This window comes from Strigops habroptila, chromosome 1, assembly GCF_004027225.2.
Source record: "Strigops habroptila isolate Jane chromosome 1, bStrHab1.2.pri, whole genome shotgun sequence".
In the NCBI taxonomy this organism is placed as follows: domain Eukaryota; kingdom Metazoa; phylum Chordata; class Aves; order Psittaciformes; family Psittacidae; genus Strigops; species Strigops habroptila.
Window position 1 is genome coordinate 51,914,295 of NC_044277.2, and position 18,946 is coordinate 51,933,240.

The 18,946-nt window shown below is 37.6% G+C and overlaps 1 protein-coding gene across 1 annotated transcript in view; it reads left to right on the forward strand.

The window, feature by feature from the left end:
* PTPRM (protein tyrosine phosphatase receptor type M) overlaps positions 1-18,946 on the forward strand; it is a 443,651-nt gene that overhangs the window by 248,830 nt on the left and 175,875 nt on the right. Inside the window, exons 9-11 of the mRNA XM_030477498.2 lie at positions 1,664-1,773; positions 6,196-6,397; positions 10,896-10,998. Coding sequence (XP_030333358.2) covers positions 1,664-1,773; positions 6,196-6,397; positions 10,896-10,998 — 415 coding nt within the window. The remainder of the gene's footprint in view (positions 1-1,663; positions 1,774-6,195; positions 6,398-10,895; positions 10,999-18,946) is intronic.

An 18,946-nucleotide genomic window follows, 5' to 3' on the forward strand; every position in this document is an offset into this window, starting at 1 on the left:
ATACCAACCCAAATAACCATCCTAATTTTTCAAATCACACAATCATGTAGATTGCAAGGGACCTCCAGAGCTCATTTAGTCCAACCTTTTGCTCAGAGCAAATCGAGTGAGAGCAGATTGCTCGAGGTTTTGTACAGTTGAGTTTTGAGCCTCTCCAGAGGTGGATATCCCACAACCTCTCTAGGTAACCTCTGCTAGTGTTTGACCTCATGTTTCTCATGGCAGAACTGCTCAGACTTCATGGCCTTCAGATAATTTTAGAGACTTACCACAGTGTTTTGCTATACCTTCAACATACTTACACTGTATTTAATTCCTCTCCCTTTACATATAAATCATTAGCCCCATGATTCCGAGTGAATTTTGCCAGTTCTTTGATACTTGGAAGCAAGATTTAGTGCCCAGACTTAATGTTGCCCTAAAGGCGTAATCTTAAGGGTCCATACAGGACTGGTAAGCCAATTCAGAAACAGTCACCTATGCCCTTGGAGCTTCCCCGTAGCAGAGCAAGAGACTCTGGAGAGCTATGGAGAGACGATTATGAAGTTAAACTATGTAAACTCCCAGACCAACAACATGGAGCTGTAGGAGGAGGATAGTGCTCTACCAGACCTAGTGATGGGAAGGAGTCACCAGCTGTCTTGCTTGCAGATCTTCGTGTTGAACCATTTGAGTAAATCTCAGTAAGGGGTCTGAGAAGGTATTTCAACCACTCTAGCAAGTGGTTTCCACCTTCTTTCTCTAGCATGTGGAAAATGTTAAGTGCATGTTCTTACTGTATTTTGACATATAGTTTGTGGAAAAGTGCTAACCCATCAATGCCTGTTGCCTCGCAACAGTCCTGTGTGCATTTTTCAGGATTTTCTTTTCACATTCCATTGCAAGTGTTGTTACAAAAATGAAATTGCAAATCCACGTCCGTGTGCTGTTTACACATCTTCTTCTCTGAAAACTGCATTGAGGTTGGCTGAGGGATAAGGAAATTGTTGCCGAACAAACAGTAAACAGATACAGATATCTGACAGTGGTCTGACATCCCTGACTCTTCAGAGCTCATTCTCATAAATTAAGAGACTTTTAAGAAAAATGAATAATGTTAGATTTTCGGTTTGGCTGCTTCATAATTTCCTTACATTGACCCTGTTGTAGGTCTTCAGGTCTAATGTCAGTGAGCATTACTGTTCTGTTTAGCATGTGGCTCATCTTTCCAAGCTAACCATTCTAGTTCAGTCTGTTGAAGCTATACCTTGTTACTTCAATACTTGTCCATTTTTATATATGAATGTTTGCTATGTGTTCACTGTGGGACAGTAGCACTGTAGATAAGTAAGTATCACAGGTAGATTTATTTACAGGAATTTATATTTGAGATATTGCCTAATTCCTTATAAAACACTGGTTTGTCCTTTTCTTTCATCAGTAGTGTTTTATGGGAAAAGTGTGATGCTCACTAATTCCTTCTTATGCTGAAGGTAACACGTTTCCTTTATGGCATAGTCTTCTTAAATTAATCATTCTCCTTCTGAGCTGTCCTGGCCTTTGCTTCAGTCTTGGGGAAATAATAGTGGGATGGGTTTTATGCCTCAACAGCCCAAATATTCAGCGGAGTGTCTCCTTCTGAAATTTTTCTCAAAAGATCACTTTTCCTCTTTTCATCCATTAGTCCCAAGTGCCGTGCCACTTGAATCCATTCAAGGGAGCACCTTTGAAGAGAAGATTTTTCTTCAGTGGAGAGAGCCAGCGCAAACGTATGGTGTAATTACTCTGTATGAGGTACCTCGCGTTTTGCCATGTTTAAATGTTTATGTATAGTTTTGATTTTCAAAAGTGCATAATTTGTAAGAAATCTTTTCTTTTTTTTATATAGTTTATGTAAAATGAATCTTCTTTTTGAAGATAGTACTGGTTACAAAGTAATAAAATCACATACATAATGTAGGAGTGAATTATGCAGGAAGCAGAATGTCCCTGGGTTATCAGCTTTAAGAAACCTGATATTTTTAGAACCATGTGATACAGCATTCTACCTAGTAATGTGGATGAAATATTATAAAGATTGAAAGAGAGATCTTAGTGAATTTTTTAAAAAATAGGAGGCATTACACAGTGGTGACAGTCTACATCACATTTAGGTAAGACTCATTACAGACAGCCTATTGTAATAGAAACAAGCAGGCATAATTAAAAAAAAATCCCCTAACGTTTTTTAAATGCAAATTCAACAAAATTGTATGTTGTTAGATGTCTAAAAATCGCCGCTTTTCCTCATGTAGAACCTCTGCCTGAATACCTTTTAGAAAAATTGACAAAAGACTGCACAGTTTAAGCTGTCAGACAGTAATCACTGTTAAGCTTCTTACCTGACCTTACTACAAAATTGGTATTGAAATGCTTTATTAAAAAAAAAAAAAAACACCTAAATGAGATACTGTGTAAAAGAAAAGTTAAATTGAATGTTAACCTATTGATACTGTTTTGAAAACTACTTTATTGTAAGAAGATAAAATGTTATGAAAAAATATGAATTGATTTTTTATAAAACTAACTACTTTCCAGCTAGTTTAACAGTTGCCTATCTTCAGGGATCAGAATGTTTTAGTTAATATGTTAATATTCTTACTGATGTTAGGCTATAGACACACGCAATGATGAATCATCTTTCTACTTACAAACATGCATGCATGTCTAATTACATTGCTGAGGAGTATATGCACTGTATACATGCAGTTCATTCTGTAATTTATGTACATACAGAAGTCCATCATCTGTAATGGGAGTTGTGCAGGTGTATTCAGAGATGGAAAAGAATAGCTTGGCCAGACTTTCTAAGGTAGTCAGGACTGTGCAAGTAAAAAGAAACTAGCATTCCAACAGTGAACAGAATATTGAAAAGTAAATGCTGATATCTCCTTATAGTGTTTATCTAATACACCTCAAAGCAGAGACGGAGGGAGGAAGGCAAACAGTTAAATCATAAACTTGATTTAATTACTTTTTGAGTAAAAGATGCCAACTGACTGATGCAACCAAACCGTCCCTTGTTTTAATGATGCCGACTCAGTCCAGTCAGCTGGCTAAATGTAAACAGACACCTAGTTGCTGAAAGCTCATTTGTGAATACTTTTTCTGCCCTGATTTTTGCTTATAAGCCTAAAATATATCACAAAGGTTTTATAAATATGACTGCTAAACTACCCAGAGGCCAGCAAATATACACAGTGAATCATGGGGACATTTCATCTATTTGAAATGTATACTTGAGATGAAATATAAAAGTATACTTCAGGCATATTTTAGCTAACTGAAGCAGGTCACAGGGTAAGATCCAGACAAGTTAGATGAAATTTATGTAGCTGTGGTTTATAGATAGATTTAGACTGTTCATGATGTCTCAGTAGGTATCTCTCTGGCTGATCGTTGTGCTGTCAAGGTAATGGATCCAGCACAGCTCCAAATAACCCAAGCTTGAGAAGTGAGGTGTCTAACTCCTGCCTGCAACTTGTTGCAAGCCAAAGCTTAGACAAAGAGGCATCTAAGCCCTGGCTGTGTGTACATCAAATATTCTGATCTGAAAAGCACAGCCACTAAAGTTGCTCTTACACAAACATATGCCGTATTTGGTATGTCCATGAAAGCTACAGTGCCCTTGGCATTCACCTTTCAGAGAATGGTCGATCAGATGAGCACTAACCTAGTAAGGAAGAGGTCAGGGCAGGAGACATTTCAGATTGAGGCAATCCCCCGTTCATTATAACATGCTTGCATGTTATAATGAGGCACGCAGCAAGAAGCGAATGCTCTTTCCATTCACCTGTCACCTGCCACCTGCCACTGGGCTGTACACAAACAAGGGTGAAAGAATTGTAGTGCCAGGAGGAAAGCAATTATGAGAGTGCAGGATACTTCAGTCTGGAGTTGAAAAGGCACAGCTTGGGTGAGGCAAAACTGCAAATATGTAGGCCTGAGTCAGACCTAGGAGCAAAGTTGCTCTTTCCAGGGCAAGCTCTTTAGCTGGTAGCTGTTTTTTATAGGAGTAGGCTTAAAACTACGGCAGCAGACACCTTCTTTCAGCAGGAGGTCCCAGGGTCTTGATCCCAGCAGACAGATGAACCTAATGTGCAGTCCTGAGTCTGCATCCCTGCTGCCAGTGAGAAAGCTCAATCTTCTCACCTCTGTGTCTAGCATTTCTTACTCTGAGTGCCTAACTTTCCATGTTGTTAAAAATCTCATAACTTAGCCTGTTTCCTGGGGCCAGGCATTTGCTTTTAGTGCCTGAAGGAGACAGTCTTTTAATATATGTGGTTATCACATATATTAGAAGTGTGTTGAAGTATCAAGTATTAAAGTATTCATTGCTATTGTGAAATTACATGCAAATCCAATAATTTTCCAATATTTAAAGAAAAAAGCCTTTAGATGAAGAAATGACATAATGACAAATTATACCATTTTGCTCCTCTAGCAGCAGAACAGATCCACAGTTGTAGGAATAAAGCGATTAGTCCTTTGGGCAAGGTTCCATCTAAATCTGATAAAAATAGTCAGGATCCAGTAAGAAAATGACCCTCATGCCCCTTTTTTTCATCCGTCATTCTGGAACATGAGCTCTCAGCTATCTAATAACTAAACGCTGCAGAAAAATTGTAAGAATCTAACATAGGCTGTGGAGTCTCCAATAGCCTGGTATTACTTTGAACAAAACATAAGTGAGATTTTGGAAAATCCAGTTAAGAATCATAGAAATACAGAAAACAGAGTTAAAGGGAGTTGCAAGACGTCATTTAGTTCACGTATCTGCAGCAAAACAGGATCAACTGTGTATAAAATGTAGTTGTGATGCAGTTGTTCAACCTGTCTTTTAAAATCTCCAAAAAAAGTTCTGACCCACTCCCCCACAAGCAGACATAACATCAGTTGTCATCAGAAAGGGAGATTATTTTGGGCAATATGTAACCTTTATCTCTTAAAGTTTAGATATTTGGTAACGTAATATTCTGTCATAATTAGGAGACTTAGTTGAGCCATTTTTAAGGCGCTTCCAGTGCAGTTTATGAATGAGGAGTTGTAGAGGATCTGCCTATATCTACTGAAATAATGTTGGGGTTTATCTAGATGGTATCAAAATTTTTATTACTAATTTTCAGCACTTTATTGGTGTTATGTTATATGGGTCATATAAAAATCAATTTTCATTAAGTCAGAGGTTCTAGGAAATTGCAAGTGTTTAAGGTGCGTAATGCCGACACTTAGATATTTCTGTGTACTGTCTTACATGTCTTATTAATTATAATGATATGGAATAAATATAGCTAAAGGAGTGTCAGTTATCACTTTGTATAATAAGAGTGTTTGGAATTATTTGCATAGAAATGAAACTTTAAAAAGGAGGGATGAATCATTTTTACTTTTTAAATGGATTTCTTATTTTTAAATTCTCATTACAGTGCATAGAAATTAGTAATTAATAGAAGAAATCTGTATCAAGTTTTACTGTGAACTTATATTAACATTTCTAATGAAAACTGAAAATACTGTTTGAATCAAAGAAGGAGCTGAGGATACAATATACACTCTGCATATATTACTTAACATTTTATCTCGCCTATTCCTCCAAATGAATATCTGACCTAGGTACAATATAATAACCTGAAAAATTCCAAATTAGCAATTACAGTAGCTAAGCTTCAGACTAAAATAGAAGCTTTACCCACTTCCTGAAAAATTTGCCTTAAGCTGCCTTTATCATCTTTTACGGATAATCTTATTCAAAGCAAAGTGTAATTATAATGAAGTCAGCTGGAACTGGGGGCTACACCTTCTGTTATTCGCTTATCTGTTTACCTGGTTGTTTTGGTTTTCCTGTTGTTAATGATCGAAAGCAACAGGAAGATGAATTCAAAAAATGACACTGTTAAAGCCAGCATCTTGAAGGAATTAATGTAAGCCTTAGCCCATCCTTTAGAGTTGTAATCTAGCTGCCTCTAAGTCTCTGTATCTATAAAAGTAGTAACTCATACCAGTTACAGCTGAATTTCTGTGTCCCTTCATGGGATTTGGAATTTGAAGAGTGTAAGAGAGTAAGATAGCTTATCATAAACTGTCTGACAGCACATACATCCGAACGGTTTACTGGATAAAGATGCAATCTCTGTCCATCTGTTCAAGGTAGTTTATAACTTTCTTATTCTTTTGCAGATCACCTACAAAGCAGTCAGTTCCTTTGACCCAGAAATAGATTTGTCCAATCAAAGTGGACGAGTCTCAAAGCTAGGAAATGAAACGCACTATCTCTTTTTTGGACTGTATCCTGGCACTACCTACTCTTTCACCATTAGAGCGAGCACAGCTAAGGGCTTTGGACCTCCAATTACAAATCAGTTCACCACTAAAATATCAGGTACTTGATTAAAGAATACTTTAATTTGCTTATGATAATATCATGGGTAATTCTTTTGTTGTTTACTTCCTCTTTAGGAGTTAACAAGGAGCAAATTGAAGAAGTAAAATACATGTTCATCCCTGAAGATGTCAAAGTGACGTATATTAACATATTTGAAAAACTTCCAAGTGCTTAAATATCAGCTAGTACTTTGAAATTCCTGTTCACAACTGTAACTTATGACCCAAGAAACCCTATAAATTATGTGCCTGCAGTCAGTGCCAGCTGCTGTTGCAACATTTAGCATAGGGTTTTTTGGACATGAGGATGAAGGTTTCATTCAGAGCTTAGTCAGCCTTGACATGGTTCTAAATTAGTACAGTAACGGTGCTGGAAAATCTCTTCAATGAGCCATGAACAATTGAGAGTAGAGCAGAAATACTGTATGTCTAGCACTCGCTTAGAAAGTGTAGCTAACTGCCAGCCTGAGTATGCTCCTAGCAGGCGTGTGGACTGAAGTGGATATGAAACTGTATTAGACAAGAACATCAGGACTAGTGGTTTTCAAATAGCAGCAGCATGACATTGTCACTTCTGTAAATCCATGAACAATGTTTTAAAGCCCTCCCAGAGGCAGAGGAACACTTCATTTCTCTAGCTGATGGGATGCAATACTATTACATCCTCTAAAATGCTTAGGTAATTGATGACAAAAATGTTTCGCAAAGTTACAGTTGAAATCCCTTTACTCTTCACTTCTCTACAATCTTCTTGGGAATTAAACTGACAGTTGAACTATGGCACTTTAATAATATTAATAGAAAATTGCCTTATCTCTTTGTGGTCAACTGTGCTTTTCAGAAAAGATAGAGGAAAGCATTTGGGTACAACATCTTGTTTCTCTTTTGCTCTCATTCTGCATGCTTGTTCTCATTACTCCTTTTCTGTCCTCACTGGAATGAAAACGAGTACCAAGTGTTAATCAGAGATAGAGCAATTTATTTTTTCTTATTATAGGAAAGGGCAGTTAATGCAAGGTGGAAATTATTGCCAATACAGAAGTTAGTTGATAATTTTCAAGTTACAAAATAATTCTTTATAGGAAGTCTTAATATAATTAACAGTGATCAGTAAAATGGGATTCATTTTTCATCCCCTTTCCTACACTGAGCAAATCTTTCTCTGTCAGAAGTCAATTTCTGACGCACCAAGACTTGATAGGAGTTAAGATAGCAGAATCAGCTCTTATTAGAATGAGGAAGGAAGGAAGGAAGGAGACTATCGAGAATGGATGAGAATCTGGACATTTGGGAATAGTTCTGGATCTTAAATTTTTGTTCTTTTCTAAATTTTATATGTCTCCAACTAAAACTCAGTGGTGCAAACAGACATTTCAGGCATGTTTGGGAATGGGGATAACCTCCAGATTACCATGTGGCAAGGTTTTGCAAGCTATCTTGTCTGCACCCCACTCTCTCATTACTTTGTGTTAGTTGCTTCACTAACAAGGAATGTTTATGCCTTGTCCATGGGTAGTTAAAGCCAATCTCCTGAGGAATTTAAAATAGAAGCAGAATGCATATATTTCTTAGTCTTACTGAAAAATCACAACTGAAAATTTAGCTGTTGAATATGGTATCCTCTTTGCAGTGCTATTGGCCTGTGATCTCATTGTCTTCCTGTAAAGCTTTGAGGCTCTTGATGTGGCCAGTGCTCTCCATTTTGGAGAGATGTGAAACAAAACCACTGAACATTTATGAATTAAAGGGTTTGCTATTTTTTAGAACAAATGAGGTGGCAACAGTGCATTCGGACCAATTTCTGGATTAAGTCATTGCATTTTACTTTGTCCAACTCTAGACTGCATTTTCATTTGAATAAGATACTCTTAATTTCCTGTCTTAAGTGTTTGAGTAGTATTATTCTGTACTGTAAATAGTTGGCATGTTTCATTCTACAGTTGTGTGATTGGCACTGATGGATGAAGTGATCTGTATGTAAATATGTATTACCAAAAGCAGAGCTGGTAGCAGTGCATGCTATCAGAAATGATGGGCAGTCTATTAGAAGACTTTTTTCTGTTGCATATAACTTTGTGAAAAGGCAACTGTGTGGGCTGAAATTTTGTATGCTGCCTTTCATATTAAGAAGAATTTCATCCATCTGAGGAACGTGGCTGACATTGTGAAAAATTCTGGTGACTGATACATTACTGAAGTGTTTCCAAACCGATTTAAGTATTTAGCAAGAAGAGAGACACTAACCTGGACCATCACTCTGAAAATCTGTCCAGATTTGGGCAATTTGTAATTGTTACAGTTTGCACATAAATGGTGGAAAGTTGACAGAACTGGGCAGCAAATATTACCATAGATACCATACTTACTGAACAGATTTAAGTTCTCTCAGCTTTGAGAGCCTTGCCTGTGTGTTCATCAACTCAGTGTGGCCCAACAGAGATAGAGAGTCTCTAAGGGCATTATCTTTTAGTGTATCTGAGCTTTCTGCTGCCAAAGATGAGGGCGTGCAGTTGCAAAAACTGAGGACAGGAAAAACATCTCCTGTTTCCTCTACTTATTGATAAGCTCCTTCTATACATGTGGGCAGTGTGGAGGAGGAATAGTTCTAACCTAGGCAGGAGAAAAGTGGAAGAATATATAATGTCCAAGTATCTGTGGTGAAGAGAAAACAGCCAGGACTAAAAGGTGGGATTTGGAGAACCACAACTCATACTCTGGACAGGAAGACAGTTTTGTTGGAGAGACACTAAGATTAGTTTAGAGTGCAAGTAGGGGCCTAGGAGTCATAAATTAGGAAGATTACAGGACTTGTTAAAATGTGGGCAGGAGACCAAGGGCAAGAAATGTCACTTGCAGTGTTCCAAAAACATTGAGAGTCCACACAGCTTTTTGGAGATGCACTTACTCTGTGCTTCCCTTATTTTCTTCAGGATGGCCAACTTGAGAATGAGGCATGGTGGGAACGAATTCTGGATACTCAAAACTGGAAAACTGAAATATGTGAAAATTGTGTCTGAATCTTTAAAGTACTGTGTAATATGCCTTTAGGCTTCTCAAAGTGGGTACCCAATTTACTTAAAACGATTAGTCTAAATGTTTGTACCTTATATCCAGGATTGCAAACAGAATAAAACCCTCTCAGCTTTCAAGGAGGTTTTTGAACATTAATTTTTATATTTGTAAAGCATTTCAAAACTGGTGAGTATAAATGAAAAGTGTTGTTAATGTTTTCACGGCAGTCTGAAGAGTTGTGGACAAAAGTGTTAATGCAGTCTTTACTTGGATATGTAAGGCAATATGGATAATGGAGGGAGTTCATGTGCCTTTCAAGTAGATACAGCTACTACTGGAAAGGTGAAAAAGACTGGAAAATACACTTGAAAGACTCACGTTGTTGCAGCTATTTAGTTTGCTAGAGGGGCCCACAGGTTGCTATACGTATGCGGAGCATACTGTAAGTAACTTCTTCAGTATGGTACACAAAGTATCCAGTGGCTGGAAGATTAAGCTAAACAAATTGAGATGCCAAATAGGTCTCCATATTCATCATGAAGTATAATTAACCATTAGAAGAACCTGCTAAAAAAAAAGATTTTGTCCTCTGCCAAACGTATTTTCTTTTTCAGCATGAATTAGTTTAGGGAAGTTCACTGCCCAGCATTATTCTTATGGTCAGAAAAGATCATTGCGATGACAGCTTTTTGCTGCTGTAGCCTTTTAATCTGTTAATTGTGTATCATCATTAACAACTGGACTCTAAGGATACAACAGGCTGCTAAACAACCAATTAAGCAAGCAGCCTTCCATCCAATATGATGATAAAATGTGACTAGATGATAGCACTGAAAAATGTAGCAATGGTAAAAGACAGTAACTGAGGCATCATTTGGTTTTATCCCGACTGTAATTCCTTACCGAAGACATAGTTTGCAAAAGTGCCATTGAGTATGGCTTCGAACAAATATACGCTCTCATGGTGATAATCCTGCTTCATTATTGTAAATTATGTCTGTGGTGGATAATGGGCCCAGGACAGTGACAGCACTAGTTAGAATTCCAGGAATGACAAATTCCGAGAGTGCATCCTGATATAACTGACATACTGAGAAAGCTGGGCTCAGTTTCAAAAACTACAGTCACTTCAGCATGCACATTCGCAGATGCTCTTCTTGAGATAACTTTTCTTGTTTCCAAGTTATGGATTCTCAATACTTTCTGCAAACTTACTCCTACTAGTGTCTGTTTCCTGTCTTGAAATTGGCAGTGAGACAAAATTTCTTTGTTTGGTTTTTCTTTTTTTCTCCTCCCCACCTCCTCGAAGTTATTTAACAGTGGTCTCACACTTGTGTTGTAAACAGAAAGCATCTTAGGCCTGTAATATGGTCTTTATATTTGAAGAAGTCTTTAAAATTACCTATTCAAATAAAGATACAGCTCTTGAAAGAAGAAATACAGGAATAATAATTATTTCTGCCTCTTTTCTTTTCTTATTCTAGCACCCTCTATGCCACCATATGAACTTGAAACACCTTTGAATCAAACTGACAGCACTGTGACAGTCTTGCTGAAACCTGCACAGAGTAGAGGCGCTCCTGTCAGGTACTGGTGGAAAAATCTTTATAAAATTAAAACCAAATTGATTAATTTCTTGAACATGTTTTCTGGGGATTTTCTACACAGCAATCAGTGTCTAAATTCATGTCTGTATTAGCTCTAATTAAATTAAATAACTGAAGAAAATGAAGCTGCTTTAATGTTGAGTGTTTGTGTATTGTTAAAGGATTTGATCCAGATGCAAGTGGCTTATTCTTTGAAGATAAGGAACAAAGCCATAGTTCTGTTGTGTGGGTGGCTTCTTTAAGGTAATTGCTTACTGCAGTGTTATAAGTTCAAGGGCATATCACGTATTTTATGCTGAGCTGCTGTCTTTAATATTCAGTCTTCTTGTTTACCTCACAAATTTAAGATAATAAACTCCTAGTAAGTTAGCCCATTTAAACAATATGTACTGTAACATTCATAAAGTATTTACATTTAATTGACCATGATAGCAGAAATAAGAGAAAAAAAAATCAACCTGGAAAACCAGTAGCTCGGGTTCTCTAGTGTTATATAGTACCTGTTAATGAATTTCCAATTTGCAGAGGTTTATTTTACTGCCAGATACATGGTACTATGTAAGTCCTTCATTGATTAGAGTAAAAGATGTCTGCTTTTAAAGGAAGAAAACAAAGGAATGGCTAGATCATTTTGAATGTGGGCCAGTAATGAGCTCAGTACTGTGAATAAATGAAAATACACGTAAGAGAAATACAGATTTTTCAGAGGTTTAGGATGTTTTCCTTTTGCTAACCATATATCATTGAAAATGGTGAATTCTTTTGTACTGGAGGAAGTTTCCATCTGTAGTGCATGACAATTAATTATTTTCATTGTGATGCTAAGGTCTTCAGTAATTTCTCTTTGGGAAATACGGATCTGGTAGACACGTATATGCGTGAATGAAAATAAATGTTCTTTGAGTTTCTTCAGAATATTCAGTGTTTCATGTAATTAGTGGTTTGTTCTTTTTTTACTATACAGCATATTTATTGCTGCCTTATATATTATATGTATGTAGATTTAGGTATGTAGGAAATGGCATCCTGTTGGTCATTAAAAAAACTTTTTGAAAAGAGAATGTAAGACTTCGGGTAGCTCTGAATCACCTGAGAAAAAAAAACAGGAAGCAATTAAAGTAGGTTTAATGAAACTGTTTGATTTAGCAGGTTAGATTAGAAACAGAATGATATGATATTTGTCTTACTTTATTTCACAAAGCTATAATGTAGTCATTCTGAATTCAAGCATCTGGATTAAAATAATACCAGTTGGAGTCATTGTTGTTCAAACACAAACATATTAGCCCATTAATAATAATAATAAAAAAAAGATTCATTCCTTTTATCTGCATCATGAACTAAAGATGATTGACTCCTACAGCAGTAGTAACGCATCAGAAACTTCTGACAGTAGAAGGGAGCTAGTTAGGAGATTAAAGTATGCCAAATGAGGGGATGAGTGGTTAGGAAAATAGGAGGGAAGATTTAAAGTAACAAGAAGCTATAGAACTGACAGATGAGCACACAGCAGCAAATTTACAGAGGTCCTTTGCAACATGTCTTAAAATGAATGCTGACTGCAAACTCACAATGTAAATACTGAGTGAAGCAGAAAGTGAAAATTAAAGAATTTCTTAATACCTACAACATTTTATTGTGCATTACACTCTCAAGCACGCTGTCATTGCACAGCTTGCAGAACTCATTCTGCATATGGATTTTATCATCTTAATCTGTATTCATTGGGTGTTAAAAGTTTAGTCATACTTCATTTATGCACACCACTAAGCAAGATGCCTTGTCTATTGATTCTGCTACAACTACCAGCTTGGTTAATGCAGATTTTTGAGACTGCACTAAACTTGCAGTGTAAATGATTGTTGTTGTTTTATTGATCAACACATCAGCCATGTCACATAAAACTTTTAAATTCCCGAGATGGATAAGGAGAGCACAAATTCTGCAGTTCAAGTCAGCAAAGGCAATACCTGAGGTCATTCAGAATTCCAGCTTTTTGTCTGTGATTAAATTCTTCTTCTCTACTTAGTATGAAACATCCTGGTCTCTTACACCTTATTTAGAATCTGCACACAACCACCACAACATTAAAGGAGAGAAGGGGCAATGCTGATTGTTTAAACATTGATTCAAAAAGCAGACTTTATAGAATGTTCAGGAAGCCCTGCTTACAATGATAAAGTACACATTAATCATGAAGGCCAAATGGTATTCCAGGTTGTTTTAGAATTCATAAGACTGGACAAGATTAAAATGTATTTTGTCAGAGTTTTAATACAAAAAATACTGCTTGCTCTGTCTTCAATTTCCAGCGTGTTTTGTGGCTGTTGTATTTATTTCAACAGGAGATTATTTTGGAATTATATATGTTTAAAGCAGTAAAGCATTCAGTAATGATGAGTGTATGCACTTCTTTAACAGCTGGCTAAGCTATTTTGATTTTTAGAATTATTGTAATTTGCAAGCCTTTTTTTTAAATCTAAGATGATGGCTCTGTGGAAGTTGCATAATACATGTCTTCTTATGGATATTCTCTTTTTTTTTCAAATATATGTCCATTTTACAGTTAAATTCTAAAGAATTTGCATTAAAAGCATGGAAATGCAAGTATTTTTTCTGTGAGGGTTCTTCAGTATCTTTTCCAAGATACTGAAGGAACTCACTTTTCCAAGGCGGTATCATCTGTATCTTTTACTTCTTCAAGGCAAGTTACGCTAAAGTTTGAAAGACCTTGGGGCCAAATTGTCTGCAGGTTCATAGGATGGTCAGGTCCTTATACTTTAACTAAAGAACACTAATTTATTGCAAAGATCTGGCTTATACACAGAAATTAATAATGTGATGCTTGGTGACTGCATGTATTTAATGTTATTTATATATTTATCTATGTTAGAAAGAGCTTTAGATTGTTTGCCACATTCCATAAGAGGTTCTCATGACCTTCTCTGGAAAAGTTTTCCTGCAAGGTTTTAGCTTCAGCAGGGAGAAGCAAGTTTTCTTTGTCACAAAGATTTCCAAGCAGTCAGTCTTGCCATGATAAAGGTTGAGTGTTTCCACTTCTTTTATCTTGCTTACATAATCCACAAAATGCTGCCGCCACATCACCCTCCTCCTGCTGTTCTGTGCCACATCCTCAAAAAGCCTTAGTAGTAAACCTCCCAAAGACTTTTGCCCAGGTAACACCAGAACGACCTGGACATGGCAGGCACTCTGGGAGCAGCAGACTGGGGAAAGGAGCAAGAAGGACAAGAAAGAAAGCAAGACCATCCAGACTCTACTTTGCCTCCTGGTCTCTTTCTCACGTTACTGACTTTGGCTCAGCTGGATTTGCCCCTTCTAATCAGTTAATGGCTCATTCAGACACCCTTTCTGCTCTTACAGACACCATAGACACTTGGTACTTCTCTCTTCCAGTCTAAAGTGAGACAATAGGAGGGCTGAGCATTTCAGCTAGTAATGCCCTGTGGATACAATACTTGGCATTAAGGATGCCACGGTACCTCCTGTGCTGAGTATGTGGTACCTGTCCCACAGCACCTGGGGCTGCAAAGCCCAAACAAGATGAGAGAGAGAGAATTGCAGCAATTGCCAAGTACTATAATTTAAAAGTACCTTAAGGAAAATATGCAGAAGGAAGCAAATAAACTTCAAATTATGTGAGTTGAAAACTGAGAGTGTGCTAGAGTGAAGACAGTCCGTGTACTTTCAATGCATGCCCTTTATCATCAGTGTGCCCAACATCTTCAACATGCATAAATAAGAATAACTCTACTGGGAAAATAAAGCAAACATCTCTTTACTTGAAGTGCGTAGTTTTGAATCATACCTTTAATCTCTCTTCTCTTACTTCCCGTATGAAGAAGTAATGTATACTATATTTCAGCCCAAAAGGCCATATGAAGTTAGTAAGTATTTTGAAGTGCAGCTGAAAACTACCATAGAAATTTCAAACTGTATGTTATCTAAAGTGATAAGCATTCCTTTCTACTACTTCATCAGATAAACACTTCACAATCTGTTCAGATTGTCTAAATTCCACAGAGATTTACATTTCTTATTGGCCTAATTCAGACCTTTGAAGGCACCCTGTAAATTCTGGGTTCATTGTCATAGGTGGAATTAAGGCCAGGTGCACGTGGTCCCTGAGATAGGAACAGCATGATTCAAAGGAAGGTGCATGGCGTAAAGAAACCCTAGTCAGCTCAAGTCCAGGGATTAATTCTGTAGGTGGCTTAGGCATTTCAATAACACAGTATAATGATTCTTAAATGAATGACAGAGGACGCCTAATTCCTAACCACTGTCTAGTGGTAGGAAGGAGTAAATTAAACTGAGGCGGTCACCTTTGAGATGCAAAGACTCATACGTAATGAAACAGTTCCCTACTTGAACCACCATGCACTCCACATGAAGCAGAGGTCACAGCTGCCTTCCCAGCCCTGCCACACACGTTACAAGGTAGGAGGTCACGCCTAAGGGCCTCATCTCTTTCCTTCAGCATGACTGGTGCCATAAGGATCAGCGTTCAGTGAGTGTTTTGTCACTGTGACTGCCCTCTCTCTCATAGTCTGACAGCAGGACTTTGCACTCCTTTTTCCACGCCAGTTAGGGCATGCAATATTGTTTGGACACTTCCACATAAAGAAATGGGATCATCTGAAGCCCGAGAGAGCTTTTGCAGGACCCTCCAATCTTACAGATAGCCTTCCAGAGAAGTCATTACCTACCTTTATTCTTGAAACCTACTGTCATCACAAAAACACTCACCTGGTCAGGAGATCAGCAAATTAGATTTTTTTACTGTCAATCAAGAAATCCAAACAGCTAGCAAGCTAGCCAGGCTGTTTAGAAACCCATAGCAGATATCATTGCAACTAAAAAATCAGCAGGGCTTCAAGCACTCTGTATACAAAAATTTCAGGATATTTTCCATAACCTTGAAGAGAGCATGGGGCATTTTTATTGCTGTTGTAAGTACATGACAGTCACAGGGCTGAGCCTTAATGTTGTAATCCACTTCTCAGAGAAGAGGTACTGGTATCTCAGTCTTGAGTTTCTATGTTGCATACTAGAGTGCAGCATTAACTCCCATGCGTGAATTATGGAGGCAGACATCTTGACTATGATTATAAGTTCAGGATAAGTGAACAAATGAGTTTTGAAATGAGAGAATGCTGATTTGCACAATAAGAGACGTCTTAGCATTCTGTGTGGGCAAAAAACATGGCAACAGCACATGCAAATAAAAGCATTGCAACGTCTGTATTTTTAGCTCTGTCCTCTCACAGTTCCTACCTGGCACATTATGTAATGTACTAGCATGTTATTTTAATTTCCTTCTATTCCCAGTAACATTACATGATAATAGGGTAATGAGAAAAAAAGAAAATCTCATGTAGATGCAGATGAGGAGAGAAATATCAAAACTGTACATGAACTGGGAGCTTGGAAAGCTTCCCAATAAAATGAAAAATTAACTTTGGCCTTTCAAGAGCTCACTGATAAAACAGTCTAGATATTTACTGGATTTATGATAAAGGAATGGTTATGTTGAAATAATGTTACTGTACATGTTCAAGTAGCGTTACTAACTCAGTAGTATTCCGAAATGTCATGTTCAAAATATAGCCTTTTGAAATAGTGTGAGACCTCCAGGTCTAAAAAGCATGAAGGGAACTTACTGTCCATTCTTTAATTTGCTTGCCACAAGCATCCTTTCTGTTGTTTAAGGGTCTGTATACATAAAGGCTTGAATTGTATGCTGTAGGGTCAGCTCTTGCCTGCAAACTGTATTTTCAAATCATAGTTTTACAACCTGTAAGGCAGCCAGTAAACTTGTTTGAGGATGTCTGTGATACAGAGGGGATGGGGTTTTATTAATACCCATAATTGTCCTTCTTTATAGCAACAAGTATAATTATTTACAGCAGAAGGGTCAATTTCAGTTTCATTGAGGGAACAGTACAGTAATTGCTTATGCTGTAAAAATGCTGTAATTCATTTTTGTTATTCAGTAGAGCTTGTCCTTGGATTTTCACTTGGACTTGAGTTAGAATTCATGGTGTATGTTGTCTGGGCATGCCTAGTGCAGCTTCACATGTCCTGCTGGCTTATTCAGAAATTTCCATGGTCCTTTTACTGTGATTTCTCACATAGTCCCTGGGTAAAAGGAGCATTGATTCTCAATTTCTTTATGTAATTATTCGTGTCACTGAGAACCTAGCATGTAATTTATCTATTTTTGTGCAGTATTCCTATCTGTCATTTAGCAATATGACTAATAAAAATGAATCTGTTATAAATAAAGCAAGTTATAGTGATTCCAGAATAAAAGAGAGAATAGATTATTCCATATCTCCGAAGAGATTATTCTTCAGTTTCATCTCTCACCTATAATTTCTTGTGGGTTACAGTTATAATTAACAACTGAAACATTTTCTGCACTGTTATGAAGTTCTGCTTTTTGGTTTGGTTTTGGGTATTTGGTTTTTTTTTTACTTTCCTTCTACATGCTGGCCTTAAGTAGGATGCAGTGGAGACCATATATTTGCATAATTCCTAATGATAGTCATCTCTGAGTTGCTCACCTCGCATGCTGGCAGTGTGATAGTCCAGTTCAGCTGGGCTAGTTCTCTGCTAGCGTCCTTTGGACCACTGGATCTATCAGCAATTCAACTGGTGAATCATAAACTCTTGGAACTCATAAACTTGGAACTTGCTGGCTCTGGCCCGCCAACTTCAGTCAGAATTGATAAAACATGTTTTTCTTAAATCTACTTACTGAAATGAACAGCTCAGACTCTCAGTATGCAAGGAAAAAACCAACATTTCTCCATGATCCCTTTCCATGGAATGGCTACTCAGCACTCAGCTTAGCCTACTGAAGTTCAGACTTTAGGTGTGCATATTTACTGATGAATTTTTTATGTCTTTTACCATTCTCTGGTCATGAGGCCAGCTGGCTAAAAACAGTCCACGTTCATACTGCAGAGCTCCCAGGTACAATGGTCGCCTGTAGATTGCCAGTTGAGAACGGGCCCTGATGATGTCTAGAAATTTTGAGGAGTGTGGTAGCTGGCTGGTGCCAAAGGCCTGCTGGGAACCTTTCAAACCATTTAACAGGGAGCGCAGTGTTGCATTTCTCTATTCAATCTCCTGTTAGACGTATAGCTTAGATGGATTTAAGGCAGCCCAGTGTTAGCAAGTATGAGCCACCAGCCTGTTTTGAAGTATTGCTTGAGTATCTCAGTAAACCAGTAGAAACCTCTAACTAGGAGCAGAAAGTTTCTGAAGCTTCTAGACAAGCAAGAGACCCGAAGTTCTTGTTCCTTTCTTACGGGACTTTTAATGTGTTATATTTTAGATGGCCATTGTATTAAAAGGGAAATCATGGAGAAAGAGAGTAAGGAGAGTCTCCATTTGATTAGACAGTTTCTTTCATGAATGCTCTCCCACTTCTCTGATTGTTGTATTTCTGTCTGCATAATGGGCCAGCCTCAGCAGGAGACCACAGTAATGCTGCTCAGATGGTTGCAGGGTGGGAGCACTTTGGTGAAAGACTCTCAGGTTGAAAACAATATTGAACCCTGGCCTCCAGTTTCTGATAACATGCTCAAGTTGTTAGGTTATCATGGAAAAAGCTGGCATGACTGTCACATCTCTCATAAGACAGCTCAGCCATTTATCCTAAGCAAATGTAGACCTATACAGTAAAGCCCCAAATAAAGTGCCTTTCAGGTCTTTAAATGGAAGTGTCCACTTCTGGCTGTGTTTAGGTAGTTCCTCAGTTATGGGCACATTGATCACCCCATAGAGTTAGTATGGGAGGTACAATCCGACCTTCATCTCAGAAGTAGCCTCTGTAGTTGTAAAGAGATGTGTTTCTATCTCCCACAGAGTGTGTAGGGGGCTCAAGTGTATTTCTGGGC